The 15,995-nt window shown below is 48.5% G+C and overlaps 1 protein-coding gene across 9 annotated transcripts in view; it reads right to left on the bottom strand.

The window, feature by feature from the left end:
- Positions 1-15,995, bottom strand: part of B3GLCT (beta 3-glucosyltransferase) — a 141,758-nt gene that overhangs the window by 106,985 nt on the left and 18,778 nt on the right. For all 9 annotated transcript variants that reach the window (XM_037892001.2, XM_037892018.2, XM_037892032.2 and 6 more), the window contains exon 3: positions 14,035-14,074. In XM_037892001.2, coding sequence (XP_037747929.1) covers positions 14,035-14,074 — 40 coding nt within the window. The remainder of the gene's footprint in view (positions 1-14,034; positions 14,075-15,995) is intronic.

The following is a 15,995-nucleotide window of genomic DNA, read 5'->3' as shown; positions in this document are numbered from 1 at the left end:
AGCACTGTCCTCATAATTGTCAATACCTGTGCTTCAGAGGATGCTGCAAAGTCACTAAAATATTCTGTGCAATAATAAAATACAAGGGTAACGATTCTTCCTGACCCCTATTAACATCAATATCTCAACGTCACAACAGATCTCATAACTAAGCAGGGTTAAGGTTTGGTAGATACTTGGAAGAGCCTTTAGTAAAGTGTCCTTTAGAAAGCCCAAATGTCGATTCAGTAAAGTGACACACTTCCTTTTGAATCAGTATTGAACAAGTGCTTAAACATGATGGTGGGGGGAATGATACCAAAAGAGGCATCTTTCAAATTAGAAAAAAATAGGTCCTTACTGCTTGTGGTAATTAAAAGTCCCACAGTAATTTTTACAACAGATAGGAATGCAAGTGTCCTCTAATCTAGGTAATTACATTACCTGCACTCTAAAACAGGGTTTATCAACATGTGGGTCAGGACCCAAAATTGGGTCACCAGAATGTTTCAAAGAGATGCGCAGCATTTCCTGTCCCACGGGGCTGGCTGGGCTCGCCTCCCCACTCCAGGCACCTCAACCTCTGGGATTGCAGCACCACTCAGGTTTAGCCCAGCGGTCATGACGACGGGAGTCCGAGTCGGCCAAATTTGAGTGAGGGGCACTGCAACCCCATGAGCAGGTCACAACTCCACTCACACAAATTTGGTCCAATCAGGAGGACTGAATGGCACTGCAACCCCAGAGGTTGCAATGCCTGGAGCAGAGAGTCAAGCTCAGCCAGCCCCACAGCATAGGAGCTTCAGGAGCCGCCATTGTGGGGTGAGTCCTGGACAGGAGCCAAACCCCACTTCCCCTGGGGGGGCAGGATCCAACTGAAACCACCCCAGGGCCTCCACCCTCAGACAATTTACTGGGTCACAACAGGCCATAAACATTTACAAATGGGTCCTGAGCCCAAAAAAGGTGGAGAACCACTGCTCTAAAACAAGACCTGAAGTTGGTTTTGAACAGTTGTCCATAGTGCTGTGTACTGTAAGCGCCCAGAAGTCAAACAGGAGACGAATCTACCTCAATAGCTGGAGAAGAGAATAATAAATTTGTAAATATGTTGGGTAAAGAGTATTGGGATCTTTGTGGATGAAAAGCAGTATATAAATGTATTATTCATCACTCCAGCTGGATATCAGCTCATACTCTGCAGTATGAAGATTAAGAGAGTTAGTATAGCTGCATACGTTAGTCTCATAAATATAAATGTCTACTTCTGTTCTATTTCTGTCTGCAGTGTTGTTGTAGCAATGCTGGTCCCAGGAATCAGAGACACAAGGTAGATGAGGTAATATATTTTATTGGACCAACTTTCAATAAAAGATAGTACCTCACTCACCTTTTCTAATCTTGCAAAGCTATTTGCCTCAATACAGTACAAGCTGTTTTATCCAGCATGTTGGGGGAATGGGGGATGCCAGTAAGTGAAAAATGCTGGTTAACTAAGAGGGAGGGAATTTGGGTGCGGGAGGGGGCTCGGGGCAGTGGGTTAGGGCATAGGAGGAGGTGCGGGGGGTACCGGATCCAGGGGTCGCTCACCTTGAGCAGCTCCCCGCAAGTGTCGAACTGTCCTGGGGCTGCTCCTAGGCAGAGGCGCGGCAGGCAGCTCTGCGCACTGCCCCCGCCCTGCCCTGAGCACTAGCTCCGCAGCTCACATTGGCTGGGAACTGCAGCCAATGGGAGCTGCGGGGGCAGCGCTTGCGGGAAGAGGCAGTGCGCAGAGCCACCTGCCACGCCTGTGCTTGGGAGCAGCCGGGACAGGTTGCTGCTTGCGGGGAGCCGCCCAAGGTGAGTGACCCCTGGATCCAGCACCTCACACCCACTGCCCCGAGCTCCTCCTGCACCCAAACTCCCTTCCAGAGCCTGTGCTCCACACCCTCTCCCACACCCCAACCCCCTGCCAGCCCCGCGCCAACCGGACTATAAACCAGAATTTCAATGAAGATCAGAAATGCCAGTTTATAGAGCTTTCTGGGACAAACCCTGAAGTTTGAGGTGCAAAAGATATTCCAGGATCACCTGCAGCGAGGCCTGTGAGGCCCGGATATATCGTTCCAAAGCCCAGCACATGAACCTTTTCCACTTGGCCAGGTAAGTCGCTCTAGTGGAGGGCTTTCTGCTACCCAATGAGACCTGTTGAACCAAGGCTGAGCATTCCTGCTCTTCCCCATGCAGTAGCCATGCCAACAAGCGCAAGTCTCCAGGTTCAGGTGTAGAAGACTGCCATGGTCCTGGGACAGCAGGTCCAGTCAGAGAGGTAACTGCAGCAGGGCGGCTACCAAAAGGTCCAGCAGCGTGCCAAACCAGTGTTGGCGAGGCTACTCAGGGGCTATCAGGATCACCTTTTCTCTGTCCTGTTTGATCTTCACGAGAACTCTGTGGATCAACGGCACTGGTGGGAAGGCGTACATCAGGCCCCCAAACACTTAGTAGACTTAGTCACTATCTACATGGAGTGAGTTTGAGTGTTTCTATATTTTCTTAATAAAAGCAATGGTAAGAGAACACTTGGAAGGGAAATTCTAAGTGATTATTAGCCTCTGGATTTAAATAAAGAGGCAGGTCGGTATGAAATCCATTTTAAAAGAATTGGGAGTAACAGCACTAGGATTTGAACTCAGGAGCTCCTGACTCCCACCTCCATGCTCAGGCCATTAGACTATTCTATGTCCGGAGAGAAAGACCATCAGGCCCCACCATCAGGCGTACATCAGGGAGCAGGAAAGCATCTCACAGGGAACCCCTGTCCATCCCCCGGAGTGAACAGAACACGTGGATTTCCTATTCTGACGGGACGCGAACAAGTCCACCTGGGGAGTTTCCTACTATTGAAAGATCATACTGACCGCCTCCGGATGACGTGACCGCTCGTGGTGAGATGAGAAGGTCCTGCTGAAGTAATTCTGGTCCCAAGCACGTGCATGGCTACCAGATGAATGGCATGCCGCACAAAGAAGTCCCGAAGGCAGAGAGCTTCTTGGCAAAGGGACGATGACCTGGTCCCACCCTGCCTGTTAATGTAATACGTTGCGGTGGTACCGTCTGTGAGGACCTGCACCACCTTGCCCTTCAGGTGGGGCAAGAAAGCCTGGCAGGCCAGGCAAACTGCGTTTAGCTCCCTGACATTAATATGAAGGTCCAGACTGTCCGGCAGCCAGCAGCTCTGAGTGCTGAGCTCGCCCAGGTGGGCTCCCCAACCCAGCTCTGAAGCGTCTAAGGCCAGGGTGAGTGACGGGGATGGGGCCACGAAGGGAACTCCCTCCAACCCTGACCCAGGGTTCAACCACCACTCCAGGGACGACAGGATGTGATCCAGCACCCTACCAGTCTAGGTCGTGTCTGTTGGGGATGTAAACCAACAGCAGCCATGCTTGCAGAGGCCGGAGATGGAGTTGGGCATAACTGACCACGTATGTACAGGCGGCCGTGTAGCCCAACAACCACAGGCAGGTGAGCCATAGTGAGCAGGTGGTTCTTCACATGGGAGATCAGGTCCAATGGGGCCTGAAAAAGAGCCTCTGGAAGGAAGGCTCTGGCTCGCATGGAGCTGAGAACTGTCCTGATTAACTCTATTCATTGGACTGGCCTGAAGGTGGATTTTTGCTCGTTTATCAACAGCCCCAGGTCGTGGCAGGTGGAACGCACCAGATCGAGGGTCCTCTAAACTTGTTCCCAAGACCTGCCCTTGATGAGCCAGTTGTCGAGATACGGGAAGATATGGACCCCTCGATGTCTCAGGTCACTGGCCACTGGAGCCATACATTTTGTGAAGACCCCTGGGGCCGATGACAGGACAAAGGGCAGTGCCATGAATTGAAAATAGCATCCGCCCACTATGAAATGGAGGAAACGTCTGTAACCTTGAAATATGGAAATAATTGTCCTTCAAGTCGAGGGCGGGTACCAGTCTCCTGGATCCAGGGAGGGAATGATGCAAAACTTCAACTTCCTGAGAGACTTGTTGAGACATCACAGGTCCAGAGTGGGTCTTAGGCCCCTTTTGCTTTTTGGATTAGGAAATAACTGAAGTAGAATCCCTTTCCAGTCATGTCCCGAGGGATCTCCTCCATCACCCCATGTGCAGGAAGTTCTCGACCTCTTGAACGAGGACTTGCTTGTGAGAAGGGTCCATGAAGAGAGATGGGGAAAGGGGAGGTGGGAAGGAGGGGCGGACAAAAACTGCAGGGTGTTGCCTTGAGACACTATCTCCAGCACCCAGCAGTCCAAGGTGACCTGTGACCGGGCCGAATGGTAGGGACGAAGACAGCTGAGGAAAGAATGGGGTGGATCCTGGGAGGTGACTGGGGAGTCGCTCTCAACTGCACCCTCAAAACAAGCACTTCTGGTCCCCGGGGTGCTTTGCTGGGCCAGGCTATGCAGGTGAACGGGTGGAGGGAGGGAGGAGGAAAGGCGGTGACCACTGAAACTAACGTGTCTGTCCCTTCTCCTTTCAGGCCAAGGCCTTGGCGGTGGGGGCGGACAGAACTGCTTTCTTGCAGACTGCGGCATATGCATGCCCAACGACTGAAGGGTGGCCCGAATGTCTTAACCCATGAAGCCTCACATTCGTCTCTTTTGAAAAAAAGACTGATCCAATCGAATGGGAGGTCCTCGATCGACATCTGCATCTCTTGGGAGAGGCTGGAGGTCTGAAGCCAGGAGCTGCGCCTGATAACCACCGCCGACACGATCACCCTAGCCGCCGAGTCAGCCACGTTCCATGCCATTTGGAAGGAGCTCCAAGCCGCTGTCGGCCCTCCAGACATTTTAATCCAGCCCTCAAGCTCCCGCTGGGGAGCAGGGTCCGGGACTTGCCCCGCTCTGCACAGCTCCCAGGAGCAGCAGCATGTCCCCACTCTGGCTCCTACACATAGGGGCAGTCAGGGGGCTCCGTACGCTGCCCCCCTCCCCAAGTGCTGCCCCTGCAGCTCCCATTTGCCAGGAAGTGAGGCCAACGGGAGCTGCAGGGGTGGCGCCTACGGACAGGGCAACATGCAGAGCTGCCTGGCTGCGCCTCCAAATAGGAGCCGGAGGGGGGACATGCCGCTGCTTCCGGGAGCTGCTTGAGGTAAGCAGCGCCCAGAGCCTGCATCCCGACCCTCTCCCACACCCCAACCCCCTTCCCCAGCCCTGATCCCCCTCCCACCCTGCAAACACCTCCATCCGAGCCCAGAACAACCTCCTGCACCCCCAACACCTCAACCGCAGCCCCACCCCAGATCCCACACCCAGAGCCCTCACCTCTTTCCCCCCCTGCACACCAACCCCCTGCCCAGAACCCCCTCCTGCACCCTGAACTCCTCATTTCTGGCCCCACCCCAGAGCCCACACCCCCAGACAGCGCCCTCACCCCCTCTCACATCCCAACCCCAATTTCGTGAGCATTCATGGCCCACCATACAATTTCCATCTCCAGATGTGGCCCTCGGGCCAAAAAGTTTGCCCACCCTGGTATAGGCTAAACTTCTATTAAGGGAATGGTGGAAGTTAAAACTGATTAATGGGACAGGATACTAAATAACCACGGACCTTTTACAAAAACAACTAGAATTACCAGAAGAGTACAGAGCACTAGCTATGAGAGCACTGCACCATGACTTCCAGCATTTGGGACTTGAGAAAACCTTGGACCTTGTACAAGACCTTGTACAAAGTAGATTTTATTGGCCCTGAATGGTGGATGACCTTCACAGGAAATGGGATCATGTGCCCGAGGTACACAGAGGAAAACTTTAGCCACCACAGTGGCATACTTGGAAAATAGCACCAGCAGCAACCCACTGGAGCTAGCATGCATTGATTTTCTGTCTCTGGAAACAGGCCAAAAGAATATTGCCAACACCTTGGTCATGACTAACCATTTTATATAGTATGCACAAGCCTGTCCAACTAGGGATCAGAAGACTACTACAGTGGCCATAGTGTTATGGAAAAATATTGTTCAGTGTATGGCTTCCCAGCTCAGATACTCTCTGACCAAGGACAGGATTTTGCAAGTCACTTTTTAAAGGTGGTGCTCAGTATGGCTGGGATTAAAGATGCAAGGACCACCCCTTAACACCTGCCAAGGGACTCTCAGCCTCAACGCCTGACAGGAACAAATACAGATATGATAGTAGCATGTGCTCTCAAGAGCTTCAGCCAGGTGATAAGTGTTCTGTTGTGCAACTTTGGTGCTATGAGAAACTGTAAAATAGCCAACCAGTGGGAGGCACTCCCCCACTGGGTGGTGGAAAAATCAGGGAATCTGCCTGTCTACAAGATCAGACTTGAGAGCAGCCCTGGTCAAAGACATTGCATAGGAATTATTTCTTACCTGTGGAGGACCCAGTAAGCACCCACTGTGAGGCAAACGGATTCCAAGACTGAGCAAAGGAAAAGTGTCAAAAGAGGTTCACACTCAAGTTATGGCAGACTGCATAGACATAAAGTACCTCACGTAGGTAGCTCAGAGTGATTCAGAAGGAGAGGAGACTGCTCTAGAGCAGTGGTTCTCAACCTTTCTAGACTACTGTACCCCTGAAGCCCGAGCCCCGCCACCCAGGATTGAAACCTAAGCCCCGCCACCCAGTGCTGAAGCATGTAACTTAGTTTTGTGGGGCCACCTGTGACATGGGGCCCTGGTCAACTGCCCTGCCAGCCACTCTTTAATACCAGCCCTGTGCTTGCAGCCCCACCTAAACCTGCCCCATGACAGCCAGGTTGAGTAACACTGATCTAGAGGAGTTACAGACCCGCTGGAAGACTTCTGCGTACCCCTGGTTGAGAACCACTGCTCTAGAGTACTCAGATGTGGGGTCAGGGATGCGACTCCAGTCCTTGATAAGTGATCCTGGCTCAACTCTGGGTCGTCCAAGTGCTTTGCTCAGTTATATAAAAGGCAATGAGCATAGGCAGTCTAATGGGCTTAACCTTGATGCAAAGATATTTGTGCCAGCATCTGTTTCATCTGAGCCCTCAGTTGAGCAGACTATGAATGTGGGACCTGATCACTTGGAGGAAGACATGGTTACACACCCTGTGCAGTAACTGGTTGTTCAAGATGTCTACCCCTATGGATGCAGGTTTTTTGTGCCCCCTGTACCTTTGATCAGAGATTTCTCATGAACACCCGAGGTGTTCATACCAGCAAGCTGGTGGTTGGGGCCATCTCTCACAAGTGATGCCAATCTCCTCAGAGACTTCCAGGAAAGAGGAGAATGAGAAAAGGAGTACTTGTGGCACCTTAGAGGACTAACCAATTTATTTGAGCATAAGCTTTAGCTCACGAAAGTACTCCTTTTCTTTTTACGAATACAGACTAACACGGCTGTTACTCTGAAACCTGTCTTTATAGGAATGGAGAGTAAAGCCTTGCACAGATGTTTGGGAGACCGAGGAAAGATCTTCATCAGAATCCTCCTCTTCCAAATCACTCTAGCGGTGGAGCACCAGAAGAAACATGAGGTGAAACAGTCGGTACAAGGCAAATGTCCAAAGATTGGAAGTCCTTGGTACCACGAGTACATTGGAGCCAAGCAAAGGTGAGTCTGGTGTCTCAGATACAGCAAGGTCTTGGAGAAAGTGAAACTCCTGCAGTAACAAGTGTGTTGTCGGTACCGTGTCCATGGCCTGCACCAAAGAGATAGTGGCTGAGGGAGTTGACGGTACCATGGACCTCGACTATTCCAAGGGGAGTCCAGTCAGAGCCCGAACAGGCTTTTCAGTACCAAGTGAGAAGAGGTAGAGCTTTTCTTGCTGCCTCACTTCACTGACGGTACCAATGACCTCTCAGAGCCCTAGACTTTACAGGCTTTGGGCTTGATAGTGCCCTCAGTACCTGAGGAACCAGCAATCTTGTGGGTACTGGGTCAGAGAGCAATGGGTGCAGAAGTGGCTGGAGTCATCAGAGACCACGACTTCCTTGGAGTAGATTCCCTACCTGGAGCACTCAAGGTACGGTCTTTGGGGGTCTTACTGTAGGAAGATTGGGTCTTCCTCTTAAGATGCCCCCAAACAGTGCAGTTCATAGACAGTGGACTTATTCAGAGACTGGAGTAGAGGGCCAGGGTCAGAGGCTGGGCGCAGCAAACTCCCCATCATGAGGAGTCAAAGTTTGATCTCCTTGTTTTTTCTGGCTCTAGATTTTAATGCCAGACAGAAGTTTCACTGTTGGGAAAGATGAGATTCCCCAAGGCAACAGATGCACTGGGAGTGTCTGCCATTCACCAGGATTGCCTCCTGGTACAACAGGCAACATTCAAAACTAGGCAAACCAGGCAGTAGCTTTCTCCCCTCCTGGGAGCTTTGTCTAAAAGGTACTAGGAAGAAAGCTACATAATTTTTTTTTCAAGTTAAGTTGTTGGGTTTTTTCAAATCTACTACAGCTAAAGCTGCTATTAAGTGCTAAGTACTAACTACTACTAAAAACAACTATAACCACGAAAAGAGCTAAGGGGACAGAGTTAATGTAACACTCAATACAGACAGCTGCTAAAGCTCCATCTCAGGCCAAGGTGGTTGAGAGGGAACTAAGGCCAGTTCACCCATGCAGTGCTATATAACAGCAGCACAGAGCATGAGACTGAGTAACATGCATGCACAGGCTGAACGGATGCTGCTATGAGAAATCTCCGATGAAAGGAGCAGGGGGTGCAAGCACACCTAGAGTGGAGCACCCACAGAGACACTACTTGAAGAAGGAGCGAAGGATCCCAATAACTTACTGTTAGATGATACATATAGTGATATGGAGGGTGTTCTAAATACTTTGATACCTTCAGTATCAGAACACTAGGACAAGGGTATTCCTGTCTGAAATAAGCTCCGGGGACCCTTCTTCCACAATAGCCTAGGGTACTAGTTATCAACCTATTTACCACTGTGGGACAGATATGCAGCTCTGAGCGTGTTGTGTAGGCCACATCCACATAATATATATACTACCTGTATGGCCCTGAGGATGTCCCATGGGCCACAGCTGTGTGCTGACTGGGCTGCAAGCGGCCCGTGGGTTGAGAACCACTGGCCTAGGGAGTGGCTGAGACTGTACCAGTAGTGCTTAGTAGAGCCTAGTAAATAGAAGTGAGCAGGTTATTCGGCCATTAAAGCATCTAACCTATATTGCTCCAGGAGTTATGGTGAAGAACCCATTCATATAGCCCACAGATTTGTGGTAGCATTGTAGAGCATGTTCCTACCTGGTGAAAGGGTGATGGGAAAGATTAAATGTGTGCAATCATATTATGAAATGTGTGTAATTACATATTGTACTCCTGGTGGAATTCTGCACCAAAAAAATAAAAATTCTGCAACAAAAAATTTAAAATTCTGCACATAATATTTTAAAATTCTGCATATTTTATTTGTCAAAATAACACAATATAACCACACCAGTTTTAATTATTTTGGTCATTTATTTCAAAATACCCATCAGCAAGTATGTCTGTAACAATACAGGCCCTCCGAACCTCTTTAGCCCTTGCTAAAGAAAACCTACAGGATGCTCAAAAAGAGCAAAAACCCTGATATGATAAACATGCCAGAGAGCATTCCTTCAAAGTAGGAGTCCAGGTCATGGTCTTAAAGGCGCTCCAGGCCCATAAAATGGAAGCATCGTGGGAAGGGCCATTCACGGTCCAGGAGCGCCTGGGAGCTGTTAATTATCTCATAGCATTCCCCACCTCCAACCGAAAGCCTAAGGTGTACCATATTAATTCTCTAAAGCCCTTTTATTCCAGAGAATTAAAGGTTTGTCAGTTTACAGCCCAGGGAAGAGATGACGCTGAGTGGCCTGAAGGTGTCTACTACGAAGGGAAAAGTGCTGGTGGTGTGGAAGAGGTGAACCTCTCCATGACCCTTGGGAGTATGCAGCGACAGCAGATCAAGGAGCTGTGCACTAGCTACGCGCCAACGTTCTCAGCCACCCCAGGACTGACTGAACAGGCATACCACTCCATTGACACAGGTAATGCTCACCCAATTAAAGTCCAACCTAACCGGGTGTCTCCTCGGTATGGGAGATCCAGAATATGCTACAGATGGGTGTAATCCACCCCTCCTGCAATGCATGGGCATCTCCAGTGGTTCTAGTTCCCAAACCAGATGGGGAGATACGTTTTTGCGTATTCTACCGTAAGCTAAATGCTGTAACTCGCCCAGACAACTATCCAATGCCACGCACAGATGAACTACTGGAGAAACTGGGACGGGCCCAGTTCATCTCTATCTTGGACTTAACCAATGGGTACTGGCAAGTACCGCTAGATGAATCTGCCAAGGAAAGGTCAGCCTTCATCACACATGTCGGGCTGTATGAATGTAATGTGCTCCCTTTCGTGCTGTGGAATGCACCTGCCACCTTCCAAAAACTTGGAGATGGTCTCCTAGCGGGATTAGGAGAATATGCAGTCGCCTACCTTGACGATGTGGCCATATTTTCGGATTTCTGGGCAGAACACCTGGAACATCTACAAAAAGTCTTCAAGTGCATAAGGGAGACAGGACAAACTGTTAAGGCTAAGAAGTGTCAAATAGGCCTAAACAGAGTGACTTACCTTGGACAAGAGGTGGGTCAAGGAACTATCAACCCCCTAAAGGCCAAAGTGGATGCTATCCAAAAGTGGCCTGTCCCCAAGTCAAAGAAACAGGTCCAATCCTTCTTAGGCTTGGCCAGATATTACAGGCGATTTGTACCGCAATACAGCCAAATTGCCGCCCCACTGACAGACCTAACCAAAAAGAAACAGCCAAATGCAGTTCTGTGGACTGAAGAGTATCAGAAGGCCTTTAACAAGCTTAAAGCGACACTCACGTCTGACCCTATGCTAAGGGCCCCAGACTTTGACAAACCGTTCCTAGTAACCACAGATGCGTCCGAGCATGGTGTGGGAGCAGTCTTAATGCAGGAAGGACCGAATCAAGAGTTCCATCCTGTCGTGTTTCTCAGCAAGGAGCTGTCTGAGAGGGAAAGCCGCTGGTCAATCAGTGAAAAGGAATGTTATGCCACTGTCTATGCTCTGGAAAAGCTATGCCCATACGTTTGGGGACGGCATTTCCAGCTGCAAACCGACCATGCTGGGCTACAGTGGCTTCATACCGCCACGGGAAAAAACAAAACACTTCTTCGGTGGAGTTTAGCTCTCCAAGATTTTGATTTCGACATACAACACATTTCAGGAGCTTCTAACAAAGTGGCTGATGCACTCTCCCGTGAAAGTTTCCCAGAATCAACTGGTCCAAATCGTCCTTAAGATGTGTGAAATATTATTAGTCTTTATACAGTTAGTAGTATATTTAGAGATGCATGTGTCTTATTAACTCTGTTTTCTCCTAGAGCTCCAGGAAGAAATCACAGCCAGTGTTTCACTCTATCTGTGATTTGGGGGGCGTGTCAAAAATATAAAGGGAAGGGTAACCACCTTTCTGTACACAGTGCTATAAAATCCCTCCTGGCCAGAGGCAACATCCTGTTACCTGTAAAGGGTTAAGAAGCTCAGCTAACCTGGCTGGCACCTGACCCAAAGGACCAATAAGGGGACAAGATACTTTCAAATCTTGGGGGGGGGCGCAAGGCAGGTAGGAGGAGGAAAGGCTTTTGTTTGTGCTCTTTGTTTACGTGGTTGTTCTCTCTTGGGACTGAGAGAGGCCAGACAGAAATCCATCTTCTCCAACCCATCCTAATCCAAGTCTCCAATATTGCAACCAATATAGGTAAGCCAGGCAAGGTGGATTAGTTTATCTTTTGTTTTATGTGAATTTTCCCTGTGTTAAGAGGGAGGTTTAGTCCTGTTTTCTGTAACTTTAAGGTTTTGCCGAGAGGGGGATCCTCTGTGTTTTGAATCTGAATACCCTGTAAAGTATTTTCCATCCTGATTTTACAGAGATGATTTTTACCTTTCTTTTTTTTTTTTTTTTTTTAATAAAATCCTTCTTTTAAGAACCTGACTGATTTTTCCATTGTTCCAAGATCCAGGGGTTTGGGTCTTTGATGTTTTGTAACAAATTGGTTAGGATATTATTCTCAAGCCTCCCCAGGAAAGGGGGTGTGTAGAGCTTGGGGGGATACTCTGGGGGAAGATGTCTCCAAGTGGTCTCTTTCCCTGTTCTTTGTTTAAAACGCTTGGTGGTGGCAGAATACTGTTCAAGGCCAAGGCAAAGTTTGTACCTTGGGGAAGCTTTTAACCTAAGCTGGTAAGAATAGGGGGTCTTTCACGTGGGTCCCCACATCTGTACCCTAGAGTTCAGAGTGGGGAAGGAACCCTGACACAGCCAACGAGAGGAGTCGCAGGGACCAGCCAGTCAGAGCCCAGAAGGCTCATATAAAAGGAGCTAAAAGGGCTGGATAGATCAGTCTGCTTGCTGGGACTGAGGGAGCTAGAGGTGCTCCTGGCTGACTGCAGGGGCTAAGGCAGGTAGTTGCTGGCAGGGAGCAGGAAAGCAAGGGAATAGTTTCTGGATGGCTATCAAGACTCAATTAAGATGGGCTACGGGGAAGTGGCCCAGGGAAATGTAATTAGTTAAAGGGACATGGTATGTGGCTGCTACTTAGAAGGTCCCTGGGCTGGGACTTGGAGTAGTGGAGGGGCCTGGGTCTCTCCCCCCACCCCCAACTGCCATTGGGAAAGTGGCTTTTCCCTGAGAGAAGAGAGTTTAGACTGGCCTAGGGAAGGGACTGTACGTGGACCTGTTACGGCCCCCCTGGAAGGGGGCTGAACTGAGACTGACCCAGCTGGATACCTGGAGTCACAGAACTAAAGGGCAGGTGAAGAGCCTCCAGGGATGAAGCCCTGGGGGGTGCTGCTCCATCCCAGAGCAGGAACCTTCACACATAAGCTGACCACCTAGGGTACTGAGATAGGACCTGTTGGTCAGACTGAGGACCGAGCCCAGGACGAGCTAAAGAGACATTGCCAACAGAGGGGTACCTGTACTATGATGGGCCCAGTTGGATTGTTGAAGGACTGAGCCCAGGGAGGGCTGTAGGACATTTTGGACTTATACTCCAGAAGGAGTTTGTTTGTATGTTTGCAAACGGACTGTGTGAGAGACTTGGCGGGAGGGCTGAGTCACCAAAGACCCGCCTGACAAGCACAGCAGCTGACGGGTCACCGTGAGCCTAGAAATTGAGAAACTGCAGGCACGCACACACTCAACTGGGGGTGCTCATGAGAGGCGGGTGCCACCCCATTACATATTCACTATCATGGTTAAGCCTTTCTTTGCTCCTTCTACAATAGCCTGCAGGCCAGTGTGGCAGTCTGTATGAGAATACACTGGCTCACAATCAAAAATGTAAATAATGAAACTTTGTTTACTATTTTCACTATGAAAAGTTTCTCCGTTACAGAAGGATGTTTATTTTTATTACGTTTTATGTACTTTTCAGGTAGAGAGTTTCTCCATATTGGAAGATGGCCTGGACATTTTCAACATTCTTTTGAATGGGTACATGAAAAGTGAACTCTATAGTCTGCCTCACATGGCATGTCCAATAAAGATATTTGTTCTGCTACTTAGCATTATACTAGTGTTTCCACATGTGCTTAACATATATTTATCTAAGTTTTTACAAACCTACTATACTATTAGACCTTTAGAGTTGTAGTCTCACAATTAAGTCCTTACAATTCAGTTACATTCTAAGAAGCAACTTGATAAAAAAAATACCATTGTGAGGTATTAAGCTTATTGTCTCAATCACTTTCATATCACAGATACTCAGTTTATAAATAAGCTGGATTTTTCTAACTACCAGCTCTGCAAATGGCTAGCTGTTCTATTGCTAGCTCAAGTATCATCACCAAAAGATTCTGGAATTAGCAGTTAAACAATACTGCTGAGTAATAAGGTGCCATTTTACATAGTGACTAATCTAAGCATAACTGTACTTCAACACTACTAGTAAAGCAGCTATAAGTAAAGAGAAAATAAGCATTACGCAAGACCACTGACAGAACATGAGGATACATATACATTTCAATATGGGACTACTATAGTTTGACTAAGAAGAATTTGTTTACTTACCTATGTTTATTTTATTTGATTTTCCACTTTTTTCAGACTCCTGTTTTAAGAAAAGAAAAAACCATGAGGATGCCGACAAAAATCCTAATGTTTGCTTTCAGAGATCTAAATAACGAAGTGTTCATCAGGTTCTATCCGAATTCTTAGCATGTTTTAACAGACTCTACAATTAAAAAAATCCTAGAGTAAAACCTTTCAACCCTCAGGGACAGCTATTTAATATAATAAGGACATTTTCTACATGGCCATACAATGATTGAAGCAAGGTATTTGCATATTTAAAGAATTACTGAAAAGCATTTTATAATGCTTATTTCTTAACAAATTCCTCCATAATTAGATTTGTATTACTGTGAGCATTTTACTTTTTTAAAAATGTCCTTTGTGGATACCAGTTGTGACTAAACGTATACTAAACTGGGAGGAGTGATAGATACGCTGGAGGGCAGGGATAGGACACAGAGGGACCTAGACAAATTGGAGGATTGGGCCAAAAGAAACCTGATGAGGTTCAATAAGGATAAGTGCAGGGTCCTGCACTTAGGACGGAAGAACCCAATGCACAGCTACAGACTAGGGACCGAATGGCTAGGCAGCAGTTCTGCGGAAAAGGACCTAGGGGTTACAGTGGACGAAAAGCTGGATATGAGTCAGCAGTGTGCCTTTGTTGCCAAGAAGGCCAATAGCATTTTGGGATGTATAAGTAGGGGCATAGCCAGCAGATCGAGGGATGTGATCGTTCCCCTCTATTCGACATTGGTGAGGCCTCATCTGGAGTACTGTGTCCAGTTTTGGGCCCCACACTACAAGAAGGATGTGGATAAATTGGAGAGAGTCCAGCGAAGGGCAACAGAAATGATTAGGGGTCTGGAACACATGACTTATGAGGAGAGGCTGAGGGAACTGGGATTGTTTAGTCTGCAGAAGAGAAGAATGAGGGGGGATTTGATAGCTGCTTTCAACTACCTGAGAGGTGGTTCCAGAGAGGATGGTTCTAGACTATTCTCAGTGGTAGAAGAGGACAGGACAAGGAGTAATGGTCTCAAGTTGCAGTGGGGGAGGTTTAGGTTGGATATTAGGAAAAACTTTTTCACTAGGAGGGTGGTGAAACACTGGAATGCGTTACCTAGGGAGGTGGTAGAATCTCCTTCCTTGGAAGTTTTTAAGGTCAGGCTTGACAAAGCCCTGGCTGGGATGATTTGATTGGGGATTGGTCCTGCTTTGAGCAGGGGGTTGGACTAGATGACCTCCTGAGGTCCCTTCCAACCCTGATATTCTATGATTCTATGATATAAAAAGGTACAAAACACAGAAAAAAAATCATAGCAAATTCAGGAACACCTCATTTATACATGATCCGCTACCACATGTCTATTGAGATAAACAAGATGGATGCGGTAATACCTTTCATTGGACCAATTTCTGTTGGTGAGAGAGACAAGCTTTCAAGCCACAGTGCCCTTTTTCAGGTCTGGAAAGGTTCTTCCAGCATCACAGCACAAGGCAAGGTGGAACAGAGGGTTTAGCTTAAATAGTTAGCACATACACCTCTACCCCGATATAACGCGGTCCTCAGGAGACAAGAAGTCTCACCACTTTATAGGTGAGACCAACATTATATTGAACTTGCTTTGGTCCCCCGTTCCTTGTTCCCTGACCGCCCTCTCCAGAGGCCCTCCGTCCCTAATCACCCCCAGGACTCCAACCCCTATCCAACCCCCCTGCTCCCTGTCCCCCGACTGCTCCGACCCTTATCCACACACCCCGCCCCCTGAAAAGTGCTCACCGGCAGAGGCGGGAAGCGAAACAACATGGCCTCAGCCCATTCCACTCCGCCACCTCCCAGCTGCAGTGCTCCGCTTCCACCGCCGGTGAGTGTGGGGAGGTTGGGGAAAGGATGCCCCCCCGTACTTACCTGAGGTGGGAAGCGGAGCACCGTAGCTGGGAGCTGGTGGAGTGGA

Source organism: Chelonia mydas, chromosome 1 (genome assembly GCF_015237465.2).
Source record: "Chelonia mydas isolate rCheMyd1 chromosome 1, rCheMyd1.pri.v2, whole genome shotgun sequence".
Lineage (NCBI taxonomy): Eukaryota > Metazoa > Chordata > Testudines > Cheloniidae > Chelonia > Chelonia mydas.
Note: the sequence above shows the minus strand (reverse complement) of the source record. Positions and strands in the feature narration are given on the sequence as shown.